Consider the following 23,862-nt stretch of genomic DNA (forward strand, 5'->3'; position numbering starts at 1 on the left):
GAAAGTATCAAACTCACCACTACAAAATTCCAATCCATTATCAGTTCTAAGCTTCTTTATTTTCCTGCCAGTTTGGTTTTCAACCAACACTTTCCACTTCTGAAACACCGAAAGAGCTTCATCTTTATGTTTCAAGTTGTAAACCCAAACTTTGTGAGAAAAATCATTTGTGAATGTAATAAAATACTTACATCCACCAAGAGAACGAAACTTAGATTTACCCCAAAGATCAGAATGAACGTAGTCAAGAATTCCTTCAGTCTGATGAGTAGCAGTACTAAAACTAACCCTCTTCTGTTTGCCAAAGACACAATGTTCACAGAAATCATATTTACCAATGTTGTTCAAATGACCTTTCTTGCAAATTAAATACATATCTTTCTCACTCATGTGACCCAAGCGCATGTGCCAAAGCTTGGTGGGGTAAGGATCTGATGCAATAATAGAAATAGATGCAACACCTGTAACTGTAGATCCTTGCAAGAAATAAAGACTACCAATTCTGTTGCCTTTTAGAACAACAAGATTGCCTTCTGAAATCTTAAGAACACCATTGTCGCCGACATATTTATATCCCAACGACTCCAAAGTGCCCAGAGAAATAAGATTCCGTTTCATTCGAGGAACATGGCGAACATTTGAAAGGGTTCTAACAATGCCATCATGGGTTTTAATTTGCACAGAACCAATACTAGCAATTTCAAGAGGAAAACCATCACCAATCACAACTTCACCGGTATCAATAGAATCATAAGTAGAAAACCACTCCTTATATTGACATATATGAAAGGTGCAAGCCGAATCAATAATCCAAGCAGTTTGATTCTCAATACTAGTAGTACTGATTAGAACCTCCCCATCAGAATCACTAGTAACAAAACTAACCTGAGCAGGTTTCTCCTGAATTTTACTCTTTTTCTCTTCCTTCCTTTTCACTTTAGGGCATTCAGAGATATCATGACTATTTTGCTTGCAATAGCGACAAAATAATCTAGACTTACTATCTCTTGCTTTAGATCTGGACTTTGATCTAGAAGAATCACCCTTTTGAAAAGATCTACCTCTAACAATTAACCCCTCAGCTTTAACTTCAGAACGAGGATCACTGTAATTTTTCCTTGGACAACAAATTTGACTTAACATCCTCAAAACTAAGGGTATCATGATTACCATAAAGCATAATCTCTTTGAAATGTTTAAAGGTAGCAGGTAACGAGACATCGAGTAAAATAGCCTTATCCTCATCATCAATTTTCACATCCAATTTCTCAAGATCAATGATGAGAGAATTAAACTCATTAAGATGAGATCGAATAGAGGTACCTTCTGCCATGCGAATTGTGTACAGACGTTTTTTCAAGCGTAATTTGTTTGCGAGACTCTTTTTTATATAAAGCGCTTCCAATTTCTTCCACAAAGTGAACGCAGAAGTCTCATTAATAACTTCACGCAAAATATCCGTAGACAAACTGAGTTGTATGGCAGACAACGTCTTTTGATCTAAATCCTCGCACTTGTCATCAGTCAAACCATCTGGTCTAGCCCCCAATGCCTTCCGAACACTAACTTGGGTGAGAATAGCTTTCATCTGAATCTGCCATATGCTGAAACTGATCTTGCCATCAAATTTCTCGATGTCAAATTTGGACGACATATTAAAGAGAAAAAAATATAGCAGATCAAAAAATATATTGCAGATCTGGAAGAGAGAAGAAATTCCCTGGTAGGAAAGTTGTGTGCACGTAGCAAATTCACCAAAAGAAATATTGATGAACGATGGGACAGTGGCTAGCTAGGTATAGATAGGTCCTTGGTGCAGTAGGTAGCACTGCAGCCTGCCTCCTCTTTTTCGTTGCTGTTGCCGCAGAGATGGATGGAGTGGCCGCCTGCTATGCGTGCGTCCGGACGTGATGCGGCCGGCCTTGCTGCGCGGAAGAGGACGCGACGAGATATGGCCGGCCAAAGAACACGCAAGGAGGAACGCTGCTGCAGCGTAGATCAGATCGCTCTGCTACGCGTGCACGGGGCTGTTGCTGCTGCGCCGTGCGTGACGTGGACGACGCCGCGCCGCGGCAGGTGACGCAGGTCGACGAAGCGACCAACGACGAACGCGATGGAGTAGATTGGATTTCGCTCCTATACCATCTGTTGGGAATAATAGATCAAGGCACAAAATTTAACGTGAAAAAACCTCTCTAAGATAGAGAGAAAAGAAACCACGAAAGATAAATCCACTAATAACGGTACGGGATTACATGTACAAGGATGGTCTATATTTATACACATTGAATAGGACTAGCATTAAGACTAGGACTAGTACTACGACTAAAATTAGGACTAGTACTAGGATTAGAATTAGGTTATTTGAGTCATAACCCAATATATAGTATAATATAACAGAAATTATTTTGTACACCACTCCTACAATGGATGAATGGCAGTTGATTCCTTGACTATCTAGCTTGGTTTGAATAAAAGCGTCACAATCAGAAATGATGTATGAGGAAATAACAGCTTGGAGTGGAATTAACTATCAAAAGGATTTGTCCTTTTAGAAAATAATACATGCATGCGAAAAACACCATTTTTACATTTAATTCCATATTTTCATTCTCGACGTGTGCTATCTCAGGGTTTAGGGCACGTTCAAAAGTAGAGCCTACTATTGACTTTTTCATTATCCACATCAGCAAACACTAAATTATTTTATAAGTATATGAATAAAGATATAGGCGGGCATTGTTTCTTCGTTAATAATACAAAATATATTTTTATTACTGTTCTTTCATTACTCGATGCAACAAAATTTCCTTAAAAAAATATCAAGAGTCAACTCTAAGACGTTGTGATGCATAATAATGATTTTCTTTTTCTTCGTTTCTCTTTCCTTCGTATCATCGTATTTGCTTATGTAACAATAGAGAAGAGTCTGCTAATAATTATTATTATACATGCCCTTATAAAACCAACAAGAACACTTACCGGTTTTCATTAAAACAGACCACTCAAGTTCACTCGAGATTAAGATGGAGCTGCCTGGTTTTTCGGTCATGTTTCAAAAGATTTTCAAACTGGAATTAATCTGTGGGGAGTAAGTTGTACTTATAGTTCTGAAGAAACAGTTCAGTATGAACCCAGGTTCAACCCATGTCAAGAGAAACATGGCTTCTCTTAACAGTTGATACACTGATTAACAATAAAATCATAATGGTGTTAAAACTATGAAAGTTATTACACGAGATTACCACTATACTTATATAATCATGTTGTAACCACATGAGCTGCCTTGAAATAACCGTGGGACGTCCATGGGAGGTTACGGCGTATCACAGCAACCACATTACTCACGTAGCACGTGCGATTTGTGGCTGGGGAGAGCTGGGGAAATCCCCAAAACTGGGCACGCGTGACACAAGCCACTACTGCTGGCCGGCTTCAACCATAGATTTTGGTGAAGACGTTCAACAGAGAGATAGATAACGGATACATATGTATAGGTTATAGTTATAGTGCTATTTTTGACGCCCACAACTCTCTCACATGACTCGTATCGATCCGTGCTTAGGGATGGTCGTGGATCGATCTGTGGGTATTTTAGCGTCGATTTTAGCTCAACTAAATAAATAAAATTATATTTTATGGAGAAACTTAGTTTATTTTATAGAACTACTGACCCTAAACTACCCATAAATCGACCCATGTCCATCCTTATCGGTGCATAGGAGATGTCATGCTATTTTATTGGTCTTGGGTTTCACGTCGGGTTGATGTTATTAAAAACATGTGGTATGTATGGGGGTAATTGTTTGTCTTTTCATAGAAAAGGCTAAATAATAAAACAAATAAAACATAATTTATAAAAACTTATATATATATATATATCATTTGCAATCTAAAATCTAATAATAGAAACTTCGGTGAAAAAAACCTCCAAAATCAACTCTAAATTTAAGGTCAAAAATTTAAATTTTAGCTTATAAGAAAAGGCATAAACGAAAGAGATGGGGTGTTATATCTATTTGAAAAATGAGAAATTACAATAAAGGTGGATAATTAGAAATTCTAAAGTTCAAATAGATCAAAAATACATAGTGCCATTTATATATCTTTTTCTATTTTTCACGCCCACATTCTTCATGTGCGTTGTTAACTTAACTCTACAGGTGGATTACATATATTAAGTTTTTCTATGGTACACAATTCATAGAACCACAATTAAACAAGAGTTTTTTTATGGCCCGATACTCTGTACCAAATATTTTGTGTTGTACGTTATCCTTATCATGATGAACCACATCACACCACATCGCTCATGCATATCTACATGTTTGCTTTTCGTCAAGCAGATTTAAGAAACACCTCAACAACACCCTTCTTTGGGAAATATACCATTTTGGCCTGATCTCCACGCTAACATGTCAAAACTAAACAAGTTACTTTTCTATAAAACTGTAAAACAAAATATTGTGTAGGATGACGTGACCTACAAAATCGAAGATAATCACCTGCTAACTATCAACTACTCCCTTCGTTATTTTTTATGTGACACTGATTCATTTTAGGTCTACGTTAATAATTATCTTATTTAAGAAATTTACATTTGTTATGATTTAATTTATCATATAAAAACTTTAAACATGACATAGTTTTTTATATTAGATAAAGTTTTTAATAAGATAAAAGGTTTAAAAAAAAGACTAAGGGGAGTATTATTTAACGCACGATCGAGAACGAAAACACAAGCGTAACCTGCAAGAAACTGAAATGACTTGTACAACGTATATCTTTAAGCCGTCTGTGTGTTATGAAATTTCCAAAAAAAAATGCATCTCCATCTAACAGATGATCACAACATCTCTTCAGGAAAAGACGGCAAGATACGTGCTCCAATGCTAAACCGACACCGTTAGCACGGTTGTACGCTGTGTCTCGTCTATTCGCTTGTACTATTGATTACCTTGATTTATGTGTGAAAGGATAAATTAAATATTTTTACAGACAAATAAATTGATAAGTCATTGTACAAGCTTTCTATTTTAGTTGTTTATATGTATCAAATAGACAATCACTGTCTACACTGTTTTAGTTGCCCTTTGCCCCTTAAAAATCAGAAACATACTCCGAGTTCGCGTGGGCAACGAGTAGACCATTGCATTTCTCGTCGGGAAATTAAAAATTAAACGAGTAGCTAGCCCGTTGGTTTGAATCGTCGGCAGTCCAGACTACTCGATCCGTCCATGCAGTATATATCAGAGGATTATTCCCCTCCAAGCAAGCGTCGTCACCCACCACGAGGTGGAGCTGCATCGTCAGCAGCCTGCCCAGATTGGGGAGCCTTTTTGAGGGAATAGATCGTCTCTCGGCGAATTGTTTAGCTCTACCTCGCATGCACTTTCTCCCTCCCTTTGTCACAATATATGTTGTTGTTGATAGGAATAAACTGCTCGTGCGTACCAACGAACTGATCGATCAATGAGATTGATAGAAAGGAATAAACTGCTGCAGAGATGGTTAAGATACTAATTAATTAATTTCCAGGAACAGGCACTTATAAGGTCTTCCGGCCGGCGGTAAAACACTGTATATTTTGGTTGGGATCATCACTGACGGTTGTTGATACCGAAATTAATTATTAGAATCCTTTGTAATATATATTAATCTAACTTTTTTTTCATACGAAATTGGATGAAGATATATAAACTGTACCTCTTGATGAGATCTACAGTTTTATAGTTTCATAAACTTTTCATTTAACATTAATTAGGTGCTGAAATTTATGCTTCAAATATCGGAAAGGAAATGTCAAGAGAATAAGAAAACATATCCATAGCCCAACGGAATTGAAACGGAGGTGAATTGGTAAGGACGAGAGCATGTGACAAAGAAGTATAGCTTTCGAATCCCACCATCCTTTCGAACCGTTACATATCCTATACTCTTGTAAAAGTAGATAATGGCGTTAGCAGCGAATTTGTTACCCACCCACCCACTCTGTTATATGTACTTTAATATTACAAAATAGTCCTATATATTATTTTTATTTCATCAATAAAATACAAGTTTATTATGTAAACACATTATACATATATAGTATTTAATTGTTTTGAAAACCTCTCAAGTGATTTATGTCAAACAACAATAATATACGTACAATTCATATTTATCCGTTGCAAAGCAGAGATAGTCAGCAGTAACGAGAGTGATGCATGCCCTTTGGAACTAGTACAGATGACCAACCTTGTAGTTTATATTTCTTAAAATATTTATTTATCACTATTATTAATTAACTTAGATAATAGAGCAATTTTATCATCTTGAGAAGGTACTAGAAGGTACCACTATTTTCTATGTAAAATTTAGTAAATACTATCAAATTTTGCATAGAAAACAGTGATACCTCATCTACTTCCCCACGATGAAAAAAATACTTTAAATATTATGTGCAAGCCATATAAAAATCTGGGATCGAGGGTTGCACGGTAAGACACATGAAGTTTGGTGGCAATAGCAGTACGTGGCAGGCGAGCAGATGGGATCCACGCCACCGCGCAGGAACAGCCGCCATCACACTTGCATGCATGCATGCCATCCATATCTAGAGTCAACCGTGTCCTCCGCTCACCACGACACCACCACGCTGTTGTGTGTATATTTACGTACATATGTATATATATACATATATACTCCCTCCGTTTATCTGATTGATTATTTTAATTGTAATGTTTGATCATTTATCTTAGTCAAAAAATTTATGAAAATATTGTTTATTTTGCTTGCGACTTACTTTAATATCAGAAGAATTTTAAGCACAACTTATTATTTTTTATATTTATACTAAATTTTTGAATAAGACGAATGGTCAAACGTTATAAAACAAGTCATACATCTTATAGTATGAAACGGTGGTAGTATATATATATACATACGCAGAGAGAGACATATTCAAAATTGATCTAACATATGTTCATGTACACCTACAATTTTAGCCCATCATGTATTCTTATGATGTGTGCACCATATTAGATGAAGAGAATGTTCTATATGTATAAATATATATGTGTGTATGTATATATGTAAAGATATGTATGTATATATATGTATGTATGATGGATGATAGATTGATGGTAGAGACTGCTTGAGCAGGTGAATATATGTTCTAATATGCATTTCCGTACGATGCCTATATACTATTACCGGACTGACTACTTTTATAGTAAGCTTCAGACATTTATCTCTACGAGTCTACCATATAACGGGTACAATTAGAATTAGAAACATATATGTTGGTGTTTCTGTACTTGTGAGAGCAGAAAACCAAACCAATTAGTCAATTCTTCTTAACAAGGCATCTGAATTGGGATTGTGAAAGGAATAACTACACTTGGTTGGAGCATATAATTTTCATATATAGGTAGTTGCCAGCAGTATCCACTGGACATGATAAATGATACACATAATATGTAAAGAAGAATTTTTGCACACTTAACAAATGAATGGTACAACAAATAGGTAAACTTGGATCCAAAGGCTTCAAAGACGTACACCGATCTATGTACAAATGAAATGGTAATAACCCGTGGGCATGACACACATTGGTTTCGGATTTGGGCAGCCATGCATGTCATGAGAACTTGCATGTATACATCTAGCCCTAAAATTAACCGAATGGTTAATTTCATGGTATATAGGAAATACTAGCGTTAAGGTTAATCGCCGTTGTATTGTTTGAGTTGATCTGCTGAATTGGTCAGAAAACAACGGCGCCGGCGTACCCTATACCCATGCCACCGCCATATACTCGTCTATAAATAACATATACCCGGCCTCTCCGTGTCCCTCCATTAATTACACTTTCACGTAACCATCTCAGTCACAACTTAACTCTCAGCTAGCCTCTGATTAATTAGTTCAAATTGGAGCTTATCACGCACAAATCAACACATGGCACGGATCATAACCACGCAGCTGTGTACGGTGTTTCTCGTCGCCATCTTCGTGCTAGCCATATCTGTTCAAGGTAATTAACAAATTACCACCAGTGAATTTATTCGTTCACATAGTTCTGTAAAAACATGATTATTGATTTTTTGTGTCACGTCTCTCTCTATGTACAGTCACTCGAGTATTGTTTAGCTTCAACTGGGCTGTTTCCTATCATGCATCGCACTAATCGATCACTAATTAAGGTTTAATACATCCATTTAACTATCATATATATAGCACTGGCAGCCATATGCTAGCTAAATATAAAGTACAACATATCACTCCCTCTAATCTTTTTCTTAAAAAAAACGTGTAACTACGACTGCTTATGATCAATTTTTTTTTGACAACACTTATGACTAATTATTAATATGATCGTGCTACTCAATACTCATCAGGGGATCAGTCGCAGCTGTGCGAGCCATCGAGCATCCAGATCGGCCAGACCAACACCGGGAAGAAGGCCAGGACGCTCGACACCGTGTTCCAGGTGACGGTGACGAACGGGTGCCGGTGCGCGGTGAGGGCCGTCCTCCTCCGCGCCGACGGCTTCGCGAGCTCCGTCGCCGTCGACCCCAGGCTGTTCCGGCGAGCCTCTGCCGCCGCCGGCGCCTACCTCGTCGGCGACGGCCAGCAGATCGCGAGCGGCAAGTCCGTCTCGTTCCAGTACACGTGGGACCACTACTTCAAGATGACTCTTGCGAGCGTGAAGGTTGTTGCCTGCTAGATGATCAAAAGCAATGTACCAAATTGATATGGATTGGAACCCTATGTACCAATCCTAGGAATCTTTACAACGAGCTCAAAACCTTTTCTTTTTTTTTTTTTGATGAGAAGCTCAAAACCTTATTTTTGTTTGATCTCATCTGTGAAGTAGAATGCATATTCTCTCTTTGCCTCTCTTCCCTCTCTCAAAATTCAATAGAAGTATGATTATATCCATATGAACCATCAAAATATATCATATGTTTTGATTACTGCGGGATTTATCTATGGGTGATATTCGTGAGTTTTCTCGGTTCATAGTTGTCCATTTGATCGATCAGCACTCTGTAGTGAAGTTTCCAACCAAAAAACGTAATGCAATCAACCAAAAGACATCTTAGCTAGAGAGGAAAGTAGATTGCGTACGTCATGCATATAGTGCACATCACCTTTTGATGTCTACATATATTAATTGATTCCTTCTTCCCAGATTCCTATGTTATCCATGTGAGTTCTTAATTAGCCACGTTTTAACTATGTTTCTATACGAGGAACGTATATAATCGTGAAAGTGAAGACTTAATTACATCACTGCCTTTTACCGTGACAATAAAATATTTTGTGTCGACCTTTGTGCCTCCCAATGTCTATCTTGTCCATGCTTATCCACAGTGGTGTAGGTGAGCCAGATCAAGAAGATATTTATTTGATGGATTATGCGATGGTTTTGTGTTTCATATGAAAGTTTATAATTTGTTCCTAGTATATACCATGTTGTTTATGGTTCTGTTTACCATATCATTTTCATTTTAAAAATTATATCCAAAAGACGAACTTAGAGAGAACCAGATTTTTAATACTTAAAATATTATGTGTGTTCTCCTATTACATTCCCTATAACGTAGGACCAAGCCTTACGGGGGCTAAGCCCACAAATTCGGTGCCCAATGGGCTCTGAAGGCATCCAAACAACTTGTCGCCATCCTTCACTAGTAAAAGTGTCACGGAATATCTTAACCATTGATTATTAATATTGTAAATTTATAGAAAAATTTCTCTGCCCTTTCCATTGATAAATGACAACAAATGCTAATTAATGGTGCATATAATTAACTTTCCAAAAATACAGAAAAAAGCCTCATCAAAGTTCCAAAATTTTGGTGAATCTTTGGTGATGTCAACCCAATTTATTACAATCGCGGTAAGATTTTCTTCTTTTACCGTGTGTGTGGGAGGAGGGGAGGACATCGCCCATCGGTAGAAACCGTTGGCCATAACGTAAACTGTCGGCCACCTCTGCTGATCACATCCCTGGGTCACATGTTGGCAATTCAACAGATTCCTGACGGAACCCTCGGCACTATCCATCTATGACGTTTTTCTTATGATGTTGTATATTTTCGTCATTCAATAAATAATATGTACGATGAAATTCTATGTTTTGTCATGGATCATATGCGATGGTGGATCGATACCAACAACTATAACGAAAGTTAAAACAACGTCATATAACAGATGAAAAATTTCGTCACAGATGATGTGGATTACTATTAGTTTGCCACATGGATTGAGAGATGAAGAACACACTCATGTTGACATGTGGGGTATGTTAGCCCAAACCAGGAGACGTCGGTCCAACCGGAAGGAGGTCTTTATACACCCCAAAAGCTTGCTCAAGAGGTGAGGGACTCCCCCCACTTAGAGCATCTCCAACAGACTTGACAAATTAGTCTCTAAATATCTATTTGGCCAACTCTTCATTTCATTTATCAAGTCAAATTCGTTGTTTAGTCCAATGCCCTCTCCATCCATTCTCTCTATTTTGATTCTACGACAGTGGGGCCCACGTATTAGCTAGCCTCTATCTTCATCCTTCTTCCTCAATCTCTCCCTGTTTCTCTCTCTTTCTCAATCTCCCTCTCCCTCTTTGCCCAATCAACACCGGCACGGATGCAGCAGCAGCGGCGGCCATGCAAGGGGGCAGCAGTGGCGACGGCTGCCTCGATGTAGCGGCGGCAGTGGTGGCCTCCGCGGGCGGCGACGGTGACGGCCGTCACAGATCTGGCGGCGGCGGCTGCTCGGCAACAACGACATGCTCGGTGACGACGATCTTCCGACAGGTCTATGTGTAGGGCCCACGTTTGACAAGTGGAGTAGGCTGGTCAAGTTTGGCTAGTGAGAGAAGGAATTTAGCCATGCGTATGACTTAGAGAGTGAAATTGAGAGACTGTTGGAGTGTGTTTTTTATTTAAAATGGCTAAATTTTAGTTTGGAGAGTGGGACGGAGGAGCAGCTGGAGATGCTCTTAAGTTGGCTCACTCCCAGTACACTTACTATTTCCAATAGGGCAGAGCAATTGGTACAGGTTTAGGCACTGCTATCTTATGGCTTGGCTTGTGATCGGACGGTAGCACATGTGTCGTTAGTTAAGATCAAAAGGTGCGCGCTCAGTGTAAAGATTTGATCCTATTAGAGGCATACCTTATTCAGAACACATTTCTTAGCTCAAAATGCCCAAATAGTCAGGATTTTAATTTTAAGGAAACTCAGGGTCTTTTAAGAGCCATAGTAAAACAGTGCCAAAACAGAAACAGAGAATCAACAGGGATGTTTTAATCAAGCAGTAATTTCCTCCCTAGAATAGGACCATTTAATTACAAGAAAATTCAAAACATTCCAGATTTGCTGGACTGACATTTATTCACGGACACGGCAATTTTGACCAACCACTATAAATAAGCCCAATAATCCCCTGCAAATCCACCCACAGAGACACTGCAACAACAAACAAACAAAAAAACATGGCTCAAGAATCGCACCCACTCCTTGCTCTCCTCCTGATGATCTTCCTCATGGTCGCCAAAGGTAAACAATCATGCAAATCATCACACTAATCTCTATCTTCTCACCACAAATCCACAGTGTCCATGGATGATAATCAAGAAATTAAAAAGATCGTCGCTTGATGTATCTTCTTCTTCCTCGTGTGACACTGCTCCCTGTTTATACGGATCACCAGTCGACGGCCTGTGCATGGGCTGCATGAACGACCACATCGTCGTCAGCCAGCTCGCGGGCGGCGGCGGCGTCCACACGGTGTTCAGGGTGACGGTGACGAACCGGTGCTGCTGCGCGGTGAGGCACGTCGTGGTGGCGGCGCCGGGGTTCCGGAGCGCCATCCCGATCGACCCCAGGCTTTTCCGGCGGATCAACAGCGTCGACGGGGAGGAGTACCTCGTCGGCGACGGCGAGGCGGTGCCGGCCAACGGGAGCGTCACCTTCTCCTACGCGTGGCGCGCCATGTTCAGGATAAGCGTCGTCGGCATCACTGTATCGAACTGCTTGTAAGATAGATTAGCACATCCAATTGAAATGGATGCGTGAGGATTCGGATTGATGGATTGGTGAGGATGACCGATGTGACGACGTACGTGTTGAGCTACATCTACATGGCAAACTGAATAATTCAGAAAACAAAAAAGGATCATTAATTTGCCTGCTCCGTCGATCTGCTCCCATCATTGCTCTCGTACGTTTACCGGTTGGCCCACAGTCAGGACAACGATTTAGCCGTGAATCCCCTTATACCGAATAGAAAAACAAAAACAGACATCCTCTACTTATAGGCTGCCCTAGCTATTTGTGTACTAAATGAACATGATCATCAAAGATTTCTGATATTTTATATATAGTTACTTAATGATATAAACAATAAAATTACATATTACAAAGTTAAAAAACTAGTTTAGAAATGTGAGACAGTAAACTTATATATAGAAACTTTTTTACAAAACACGCACCGTTTAGTAGTTTGGTAAGCGTTCAAGCAAAAGCTTTGGAAAAAACCGTCATTATCAGGTATTTCCTCTTTGAGATTCATGTTTGCTTGCTATTCCCTATTAAGCTTTCATCCATGGCTAGGTTATTTCCCCAATTTTTTCTTTGTTTTTTCCATGGCTTTTAGAAACACATTTTCTGAACTGCTAAAAGGTGTAATTTTTTCTAAACAAAAATTATAATTATATATAGAAGTTTATCGTCTCACCTCTCTAAATTAGATTTTCAATTTTATAATTAATTCCGTCATTCATATCATTAAATAGCCATAAAAAATAAAAAATTCTTCCACCTTGTGGCTATCTCAAGCACAACTATCTAAGGCCTTGCTTAGTTTCCAAATTTTTTTTCCAAAAACATCACCTCGAATCTTTGGACACTTAAATAAAGCATTAAAGATAGATGAACCAAAAAACTAATTGCACAGTTACGGAAGAAATCTTGAGACGAATCTTTTGAGCCTAATTAGTCCATGATTAGCCATAAGTGTTACAGTAACCAACATATGCTAATGACGGATTAATTAGGCTCAAAAAATTTGGCTCGCGGTTTCTAGGCTAGCTGTAAAATTCGTTTTTTCATTCGTCTCTAAAACCCCTTCCGACATCCGGTCAAACGTTCGATGTGACCCCTTTAGCAAAAATTTTTACCAACTAAATATCCCCTAAGTAGAGACTAATCCAATCCTATAACTAATGGGTTGGCTGTGGCATAGGCAGCAATGTCATCGAGCTAGTCAGATCTCAGCAGTGCCCTCGAGCCCCATGCATGGCACCGACACAGGAGTAGGGCAGCAGCTAGCTAGGGAACAACAAAAGAGCAGAAGGGAGCAGTGGAACAACAACTAGTGGTGTGTCCTGATTACTATGAACAATTAGTTTATTACCTCCAAATTCAATTTAGTGTAAACAACTTTGTTTGTTTACTCAATACCTCTAGGAGAACAACAAAATGTCCATTGTTGTATTACAGAGGAGTATTTTTTTACCCTCTGTCAATTGCGTCGTCTAATGATAAAACCCATGTTATAAAACATCATACCGAGCTTTGGCACTTGTTCTTTAATAGGACATATATTCTCTGTAGTTGTCATTTCTCGAATACCCTACTTCTGTGAAAAGTTGCCATGACACAGAGGAAATAGATAAATTAGCCCTAAACCACAAATCTTATTAACAGAGTTTTGCATGAGCAGAAAGTCTAAATTTTAGTTTATGGTAGTAAGATTTGATTGCATTGCAGGCCTATTGGTCTATATTTTCTGGAGGTCTGCTTCCAATTTCACATGTATTATGGGTGATATCAAGAATTTGCTACAATGATTCTAGTAGATGGACTTGGATTAAAAAAACAAAAGTGCAGCCAAGCAATAGTCATGTTCTTTGTCGTCCATCAACCCACCGGTATATATAGAGATGATTTACTCATAAAGAGTGCAAGATAGGAAGTTAAACACAGAAGAATTGTGAAGAACCTGAGTGAAATAACTTACCTTTTGGACTTCTGATAGATCATACGTTTAAGGAGAGTACTCCATTGTTGAAAATTTTATTATGGATATAACTGGTTATCTGGTGTATGATCAAGTGAAGAAATGAACAAGTGGATTCAACTAAAAAAATATGAATAATGTTTGGCCTCTTATTCATGTGTATGTGAGATTGATCGGATCCATAAGGTAGGGGACGCCTGGGATGATGCCACGTGTCTAGGAGCACCGATGGGAGCACATCAAGGGGAGCAAACAAGCCGCATCCGTCCCTATCATCAATTTCTGAAATTTGTGGAATGATACTTCATTCCATTATCTCAATTGGTATGTGTTTAAAGTACTCCTGATTTTTGTGACATAATTTTTGGAATCGTTTAAGCTAAATTTGAAATACATCAATAAAAACAGTACAATCTGAGGCAATGAACATCTTTCTATAGAAACCTAATAATCGGTTCATGCTGAACTCACTCAAAAGTAAGGGTGGGCATTGCCTTTTGTCGATTTGTTAGTACAGCTCTTCGGTTTCTTGTAAGTCCAGATTCTATGAAATAGAAGCCAAAGTAGCTATAACAAAAGGTACAGAAAAATAGGTTCAGCTTTTCTTGAAAGGAAAAAGTTCATTTAGTGTCCCTTCACTATATCCCAAGTTGTATTTCGCTCAGTCAACTACAAAATCCGATATAAAACCTCCCTTAACTATCAATGCTGGTTTAATTTATCTCTCAGTAGATTTGGTGATGGTTTGATCCTACATAATGTTTATGTGGTGCTTATGTAGCATTACAACTAGCAAATGGATTAAATAAAAATATATAGTAGGACCCATATGTCATTCATCTCCCTTCCCCTATTCTCTGATTCCCCCAATCCTCCTCTCTCTCTCCCTCTTCTCTCCCGATCAATTAGCACCCACAAGTTCATTCTCCTTCACCAAGTGGGTATGGTAGGCACACCTCTAAAGCTCTGCATTAGACTGGCAGAACAAAGCTACTTCCTTTTTTTCAAATTTTAAGTCCCTTTAGGTTCTTCCTAAGTCTAACATCTTCAAATTTGACTAACTTTTTTTCAAAGATGTACTAACACTCACAACACCAAATTTGTTTAAGGAGATCCAAAATTGAATATATTTTTAGTATATTTATTTTGTGTTACAAATGTTATTACTTTTTTTTATAAATTTAATCAAACTTGAAGAGTGTTGACTTAGAACAAACCCAAACTAACTTATAATATGGAACATAGGAAATAATTAAAATGTATGTTGAATGGAGAAAAAAGGGAAAGCAAGGGCCATCGCTTGGCCTAACTTCCACTTTGACCTTTGGTTCATATCCCTCTACCTTCCCACCCCCACCCTCACCAGCTACCACAATCTTGTATGCAAGATCTTCCTTCTCCCTCGTTAAGCTCCATCTATCTTGGTCTAGCAATCTTCACCAACTAATGCCCGCACGATGGCAGGCAATGTCTAGCAGTGGTGGGTAGGCGCATGCTGCTACACAACCAGACAGAGGGAAAGCAAGGGAGGTTGGAGAGTGTCGTGACATGTACAATGGAGTGGAGATGCCAAAGCCGTCCTTTAGGCTCAAAACGGTTGATGGACATGATGGTGCTAGCCTAGTAGAGAAGATCGAAGTAGGATTGTTGACACTAAAGTAGGAATAGTTCCAGCCTTTTGCAAACCAATCTTCACACGGATATTGAAGTGGGAAGAGCTCCAACAAGCAGCAACATAATAGTATTGGAGTGCGGGCAGGGCGAAGCGTGCATCCACAACAACCCATCTAGCTATGACCATGAAAACTATGACACTAGGAGACGAGGAAGCAGCCACCCCTGCCATTCCACAAAGAGGTGCTCTTGTCGGTATGGCTAGAGCGGCGAGCTAATGACATGTGATTGTGTCGTTGAGCATATATAGTCCTCTTGTGAGCGGAGGACACATGTTTGAGGCACATCAAGCATCTTACAAGAAAGCAGAAGAAAATATCAATCAAAAGAAAAGAATTATCCAACTTTAAAAGATCGGGATAGGTAAGCATGGGTATCAAGAAACCAAATCAAGGGAGAGGAAGAAGAGTAGAGGGCACCTAGAAGAATGGCAGCGGCCTCCTAGCTACTGCTCGATGTGAATCTCGTGACGGGCAGCAGAATGGCCTCCACCATTTCCGCCATGACATGGCCTTCCCCCCCCCCCCCACCCACCCTTTCCTCCTCCTTGACCCTAGCCACCCATCTCCTTGTTGGCATTGAATCCAACCACCCCTACCCTCCCGTGCATAGCTCACACACCTCTACTGTCGCCTATGCATGTGGCCTCCTTCATCTCACACCACTATTCCAAACACCAAGGAGAAGGTAAAGGAGATGTACGAGAAGGGATGTACGGTTCCGTTGTGTATGTTAGATTTTGCACTACTTCCTCCAAATTTCTCAACTCCGATCCGTAGTCATTATCTGTACTCTCTAAACTTCTATTACCAATGTACCTTATGTTAAAACATTTAAGATGGGTGCAGGATTCCGTGGCTGATTGGAGGAGCTGTGCGGAAGGATAGGATCCTTTGCTCGTAAAGGTATTCTAGAAGCTAGCTGTAGTATAGGAATTCAAGCTCAAGTTCCTCAACTATAGTGAACTTTTGTACAACATTGGTGATCAGTTCATATGGTACTCCCTAGCTATATAAACAATGAAATTACATATTACAAAGTTGAAAAACTAGTTTAGAAATGTGAGACGATAAAACTTTTTTACAGAACACGGCGTTCAGGCAAAAGCTTTGGAAAAAACCGACATTATCACGTATTTCCTCTTTGAGATTCATGTTTGCTTGCTATTCCCTATTAAGCTTTCATCGATGGCTAGGTTATTTCCCCAATTTTTTCTTTGTTTTTTCCATGGCTTTTAGAAACACATTTTCTGAACTGCTAAAAGGTATAATTTTTTCTAAACAAAAATTATAGAAGTTTATCGTCTCACCTCTCTAAATTAGATTTTCAATTTTATAATTAATTCCGTCATTCATATCATTAAATAGCCATAAAAAAGAAAAAATTCTTCCACCTTGTGGCTATCTCAAGCACAACTACCTAAGGCCTTGTTTAGTTTCCAATTTTTTTTCTAAAAACATCACATCGAATCTTTGGACACTTAAATAAAGCATTAAACATAGATGAATCAAAAAACTAATTGCACAGTTACGGAAGAAATCTTGAGACGAATCTTTTGAGCCTAATTAGTCCATGATTAGCTGTCACGTCCGGAATTTTATCCCAAGCCTAAATATGTAAAAGAAATTCGTAAATAACAATCAGCTTAATTAACTCAGAAAAAATCCCTCTAAAAGAACTTAATTTAATTAAATCGAGGTTCGCAAATCGACTAATTGGAGTTAAACTCAAATTGCAGAAGTATAAAATTTGGCCAAACAAATTAATTTAAAACTCGGCAAAAGTGGGGCTTTCCTTTTTCGCTCATTTTTCCTTTCTTTTTCCCTTCCTTTTCAATTGGGCCAAAGTCCAATTTTCCTCCTTTCCTTTTCTTTTTCCTTTTTCTTTTTCCTCCCCTCCTTCCCGGGCCGGCCCAGCCGAGCCGGCCTCTCCCGCGCGCGCCGCCTCCCTCTCAGGCCGCCGCTCGGCCCAGCTGCCCCGAGCCGCCAGCCCAGCTTCGCCAGTGCGCGCCCGCGCCGCGACGAAGTCCGCCTCGCCTCCCTCCTCCCTTGCGCCACTGACAGGCGGGCCCCGCCTGTCAGCGACCGAACCCGGGCGCCGGCCGAGTCCGCCTCCGCCCCGACTCCTCCGGACGCTGCGCCGCCACCGCAACGGCCGCCACCGAGTCCGCCGCGTCGCCGACTCGGTCTCCAACGACCTCGTCGCCCTAGCCGGCCATCCTCCCCTATAAAATCCCCGTCGCCTCACGCCGCCGCTCACCTTTTTCCTCCACCCGCTCGAGCCGCCGCCGTGCTGCTCCGTCACCGCCGCCGTTCGATTTCGCTGCCGGACGCCGATTTCCGCCGTCCAGCCACGTCGTCGCCTCCGCCTCGACGTCGCCAAGCTTCCTCCGGCTTTCGTCGCCGCCGGTGGGCACCCCGCGCACTCGCCGTCCCTTCATCCTCTCCACCGCCGCGCCCCGTCGCTCCGCCGCCGTCGGCCGGTCTTGCCACCGAACATCGTAAGCCGCCGCTCGTCCGCGTCTTCGCCTCCGCCTCATCCTCGCCGACTTGCTGACGTCCTCCGTCACCATCGGTGAGCCCTCCCCTCCTCTCTTCCTCTCTTTTTTCCACCGTCGCTGGGTCCCCTCGCCGCCGCGCCGTTGCCAGGTGCCATGCGCTGCCGCCGCGTCGCCGCTGCATCTCCGCCAGGCGTCGCCGTCACCACGCGGTCGCCAAGCCATCGCTGCCGGCGCCCGCCATCGCCTCCACCTCCCGGCGCCATCGCCATCGCCCCGGACCGTGCGATGCCGCCCGTCACCATGCGTCGCTCGTCGCCGTCGCTGCCGCGCGCGTGCGCGCCTTGGGCGTCGCCGGTCGCCCCTTCATCTGCCGTCTTCGTCGCCTCGCCGTCGCCGTGGTGGCTCCGCCGCCGCTGGAGCGCCGCCTAGCCTGGCGCGTTGTCGCCGCCTCTTCCCCGTGCCGGCGCCGTCCTCCGTTGCCCTCCTCTTGGTGCGGCCGCCATCTCCGTCGTCGCCGCCGGTCGCGCCGTCACCGTCGCCCTCGTCGCGTCGTGGCCGTGGCCGAGCCGCGCCGTCGCCGCCCGCCACCGCCGCTCGCTCGTCGCCGGCGCCGCCTTCCCCTCTTGGCCAAGGCCGCCTCCCCCTCCTCTCTGTCCCAAGGTCGCCGACAGACGGGCCCCACTCGTCGGCCGGTCTCCTCCCTCTCTCCTCCCCGGGCCCCACTTGTCAGCCCCTCCTCTCCCCTCTCTCCCACCGGCAAGTGGCCCCCACCCGTCAGCGCCTCCTCTCTCCTCGCTGACGTCAGCAGCCCCATTAATTGCGCAATAATTGATTTAGGACTTTTCTGTTTCGTTAAAAAACCCAGAAAACTTCGAAAATTCATAAGTAATTCATCTAGTCTCCGTTTAGGTCCATTCAAGTTTCATTAAATCCAGAAAAATGCCAAGAATCCATTAAAAATAGTTTCTTTCTCTGTTTCAGTAGTTTTTAGCCTGTTTTGTTTGTTTTGCCTTGTTTGTCGTAGGTTTTGACCCCGTTGAAGCGCCGTTCGTTCTCGAAGTCGTCGCCGAAGTTCCTCGTGGGTCTAAGCAAGGTAAGTGTCACCCTTCTTTGATCATATTGAACCTATGTTTATAAAATTACTCGCTTTACATTCAAACATGCATTGTTTTATGCAAATCTATTTACTTTACTTATCTATTGGGCAATTACCTTTATACCCGTTGATCCCTATTTATTATTATTGTCATCCCAGGGTTAATTTGACTAGACTTAGGGTTAGGCAATGCTTAGCCATGCTTAGTTCAACTAGCTCACCAATTATCGTTTAATTACTGTTACAGTTTGATAGACCTTTAATGGTTGTAATCATTAATAATCTCCCGATGTGGATTAATATAACTAAAATATTGCTTATGGTGGGCTGTGGGTGCATGGTTTTGAGAGTCGTGCCCATGGCAATTAAGGACCGGTTCTCAGGAAACCCTGAAGGTCTTACACGTACTAACCACAAGCCAGAATGGGCAACGGTGAGACTCGTAATCTAGCTTGTCCCTATTCGACGTACCAAGGCAAGGGTGAGCGTGATGGAGTATGGACGGGCAATCGTGGTGTAACGAAAGCCTCTGCTGCTTCCGGATTCACCAAGGCACAAGAGGGGACTGCCCGACTTGGTGTAAAGGAGGGGGTGAAACCTGAAGTGCGGTACGATTATCTAGGGAGGGTTAGGTGAAAGGTCTTATCATGGTTTCTGTACTGTGGTATCGTGGTGATACGTTGGGGCATGGTAACATGCTTGGCAGCCATGTCTTGTGGGTAAAGTTGTACACCTCTGCAGAGTAAAACTATTCGAATAGCCGTGCCCGCGGTTATTGGGCGAACTGACAGATTCACTGGGATTAGTTGAACCCCTTTTATAATTGGATTAATCTTGGAACTGGTTTGACCCTGCGCAATGTGGTGTAACATTGGCAGTGGTTTGGGTCTGTCGCAACGTGGTTTAACGTTGGACAGAGGGTTGACCCTGTTGCAACGTGGTGTAACGTTCGACAGCGGTCTGGGCCTGTTGCAATGTGGTGTAACGTTGAACAGTGGATGATTATTTTAAATGTTATTTTACTTTTATTTCAGTCTATTTTATCTTCTGTTTTGCTAAATTACTGCAGCTTTGTGCAATTTAACCTTAGCTTATCCCTTGATACCCTATTGCATTCATTATTCTCCCTCTCTTGGGTGTTACTTGTTAAGTACGGTGGTTTGTACTCAGCCTTGCTTAATTTTTCCCCCACCAGAGCAAGTGCCAATGCCTGAGTCAGAAGGTTGTTCCAAAGGTTGAAGTGAGGTTTAGTCCGCCGTCGAGAATGCCTGTAGTGTGGAGCCGTCATCGCCAGCTGAAGCTGAAGATTAGATGCTCTAGTCTTATTTTCCTTTTCCGCTGCATTTCGATAGATAATTGTTTTTATTTGTTTTTAAGTCGTGGAACTGTGTATTGATTTGTCATAGTGTGTACTCGGGCTGATGCCTGGACCGAGGTTTAATACATGCTATTGTTCAAAAATTTGGTGTAAATTTCTGGGCGTGACATTAGACATAAGTGCTACAGTAACCAACATGTGCTAATGACGGATTAATTAGGCTCAAAAAATTCGTCTCGCGGTTTCTAGTCTAGCCGTGAAATTCGTGTTTTAATTCGTCTCTAAAAACCCCTTCCGACATCCGGTCAAACGTTCGATGTGACCCTTTTAGCAAAAATTTTTGCCAACTAAACATCCCCTAAGTAGAGACTAATCCAATCCTATAACTAATGGGTTGGCTGTGGCATAGGCAGCAATGTCATCGAACTAGTCAGATCTCAGCAGTGCCCTCGAGCCCTATGCATGGTACCGACACAAGAGTAGGGCAGCAGCTAGCTAGGGAACAACAAAAGAGCAGAAGGGAGCAGTGGAACAACAACTAGTGGTGTGTCCTGATTACTATGAACAATTAGTTTATTACCTCCAAATTCAATTTAGTGTAAACAACTTTGTTTGTTTACTCAATACCTCCAGGAGAACAACAAAATGTCCACTGTTGTATTACAGAGGAGTTTTTTTTTACCCTCTGTCGATTGCGTCGTCTAATGATAAAACCCATGTTATAAAACATCATACCGAGCTTTGGCACTTGTTCTTCAATAGGACATATATTCTCTGTAGTTGTCATTTCTCGAATACCCTACTTCTGTGAAAAGTTGCCATGACACAGAGGAAATAGATAAATTAGCCCTAAACCACAAATCTTATTAACAGAGTTTTGCATGAGCAGAAAGTCTAAATTTTAGTTTATGGTAGTAAGATTTGATTGCATTGCAGGCCTATTGGTCTATATTTTCTGGAGGTCTGCTTCCAATTTCACATGTATTATGGGTGATATCAAGAATCTGCTACAACGATTCTAGTAGATGGACTTGGATTAAAAAAACAACAGTGCAACCAAGCAATAGTCATGTTCTTTGTCGTCCATCAACCCACCGGTATATATAGAGATGATTTACTCATAAAGAGTGCAAGATAGGAAGTTAAACACAGAAGAATTGTGAAGAACCTGAGTGAAATAACTTACCTTTTGGACTTCTAATGGATCATACGTTTAAGGAGAGTACTCCATTGTTGAAAATTTTATTGTGGATATAACTGGTTATCTGGTGTATGATCAAGTGAAGAAATGAACAAGTGGATTCAACTAAAAAAATATGAATAATGTTTGGCCTCTTATTCATGTGTATGTGAGATTGACCGGATCCATGAGGTAGGCGACGGCTGGGATGATGCCACGTGTCTAGGAGCACCCATGGGAGCACATCAAGGGAAGCAAACAAGCCGCATCCGTCCCTATCATCAATTTCTGAAATTTGTGGAATGATACTTTATTCCATTATCTCAATTGGTATGTGTTTAAAGTACTCCTGATTTTTGTGACATAATTTTTGGAATCGTTTAAGCTAAATTTGAAATACATCAATAAAAAACAGTACAATCTGAGGCAATGAACATCTTTCTATAGAAACCTAATAATCGGTTCATGCTGAACTCACTAAAAAGTAAGGGTGGGCATTGCCTTTTGTCGATTTGTTAGTACAACTCTTCAGTTTCTTGTAAGTTCAGATTCTATGAAATAAAAGCCAAAGTAGCTATAACAAAAGGTACAGAAAAATAGGTTCAGCTTTTCTTGAAGGGAAAAAGTTCATTTAGTGTCCCTTCATTATATCCCAAGTTGTATTTCGCTCAGTCAACTACAAAATCTGATATAAAACCTCCCTTAACTATCAATGCTGGTTTAATTTATCTCTCAGTAGATTTGGTGATGGTTTGATCCTACATAATGTTTATGTGGTGCTTATGTAGCATTACAACTAGCAAATGGATTAAATAAAATATATAGTAGGACCCATATGTCATTCATCTCCCTTCCCCTATTCTCTGATTCCCCCAATCCTCCTCTCTTTCTCTCCCTCTTCTCTCCCGATCAATTAGCACCCACAAGTTCATTCTCTTTCACCAAGTGGGTATGGTAGGCAAACCTCTAAAGCTCTGCATTAGACTGGCAGAACAAAGCTACTTCCTTTGTTTCAAATTTTAAGTCCCTTTAGGTTCTTCCTAAGTCTAACATCTTCAAATTTGACTAACTTTTTTGAAAGATGTACTAACACTCACAACACCAAATTTGTTTAAGAAGATCCAAAATTGAATATATTTTTAGTATATTTATTTTGTGTTACAAATGTTATTACTTTTTTTTTATAAATTTAATCATACTTGAAGAGTGTTGACTTAGAACAAACCCAAACTAACTTATAATATGGAACATAGGAAATAATTAAAATGTATGTTGAATGGAGAAAAAAAGGGAAAACAAGGGTCATCGCTTGGCCTAACTTCCACTTTGGCCTTTGGTTCATATCCCTCTGCCTTCCCACCCCCACCCTCACCAGCTACCACAATCTTGTATGCAAGATCTTCCTTCTCCCTCGTTAAGCTCCATCTATCTTGGTCTAGCAATCTTCACCAACTAATGCCCGCACGGTGGCAGGCGATGTCCAGCAGTGGTGGGTAGGCGCATGCTGCTGCAGAACCAGACAGAGGGAAAGCAAGGGAGGTTGACATGTACAATGGAGTGGAGATGCCAAAGCCGTCCTTTAGGCTCAAAACGGTTGATGGACATGATGGTGCTAGCCTAGTAGAGAAGATTGAAGTAGGATTGTTGACACTAAAGTAGGAATAGTTCCAGCCTTTTGCAAACCAATCTTCACACGGATATTGAAGTGGGAAGAGCTCCAACAAGCAGCAACATAATAGTATTGGAGTGAGGGCAGGGCGAAGCGTGCATCCACAACAACCCATCTAGCTATGACCATGAAAACTATGACACTAGGAGGCGAGGAAGCAGCCACCCCTGTCATTCCACAAAGAGGTGTTCTTGTCGGTATGGCTAGAGCGGCGAACTAATGACATGTGGTTGTGTCGTTAAGCATATATAGTCCTCTTGTGAGCGGAGGACACATGTTTGAGGCACATCAAGCATCTTACAAGAAAGCAGAAGAAAATATCAATCAAAAGAAAAGAATTATCCAACTTTAAAAGATCGGGATAGGTAAGCATGGGTATCAAGAAACCAAATCAACGGAGAGGAAGAA

At 41.2% G+C, this 23,862-nt stretch overlaps 2 protein-coding genes across 2 annotated transcripts; both read left to right on the forward strand.

The window, feature by feature from the left end:
* The first annotated feature begins 7,941 nt into the window (after nt 1-7,941).
* On the forward strand, nt 7,942-8,710 carry LOC102706251 (TPD1 protein homolog 1-like). Its single transcript, XM_006664817.1, has 2 exons — nt 7,942-8,017; nt 8,382-8,710. The coding sequence occupies exons 1-2, from the start codon at nt 7,942-7,944 to the stop codon at nt 8,708-8,710; spliced, it is 405 nt and encodes a 134-aa protein (XP_006664880.1).
* Nucleotides 8,711-11,442: 2,732 nt separating this feature from the next.
* LOC102706529 lies at nt 11,443-12,190 on the forward strand. Its single transcript, XM_006664818.3, has 2 exons — nt 11,443-11,553; nt 11,708-12,190. The coding sequence occupies exons 1-2, from the start codon at nt 11,490-11,492 to the stop codon at nt 12,034-12,036; spliced, it is 393 nt and encodes a 130-aa protein (XP_006664881.2). The 5' UTR covers nt 11,443-11,489; the 3' UTR covers nt 12,037-12,190.
* Nucleotides 12,191-23,862: the final 11,672 nt, after the last annotated feature.

Source organism: Oryza brachyantha, chromosome 12, assembly GCF_000231095.2.
Source record: "Oryza brachyantha chromosome 12, ObraRS2, whole genome shotgun sequence".
Classification (NCBI taxonomy): domain Eukaryota; kingdom Viridiplantae; phylum Streptophyta; class Magnoliopsida; order Poales; family Poaceae; genus Oryza; species Oryza brachyantha.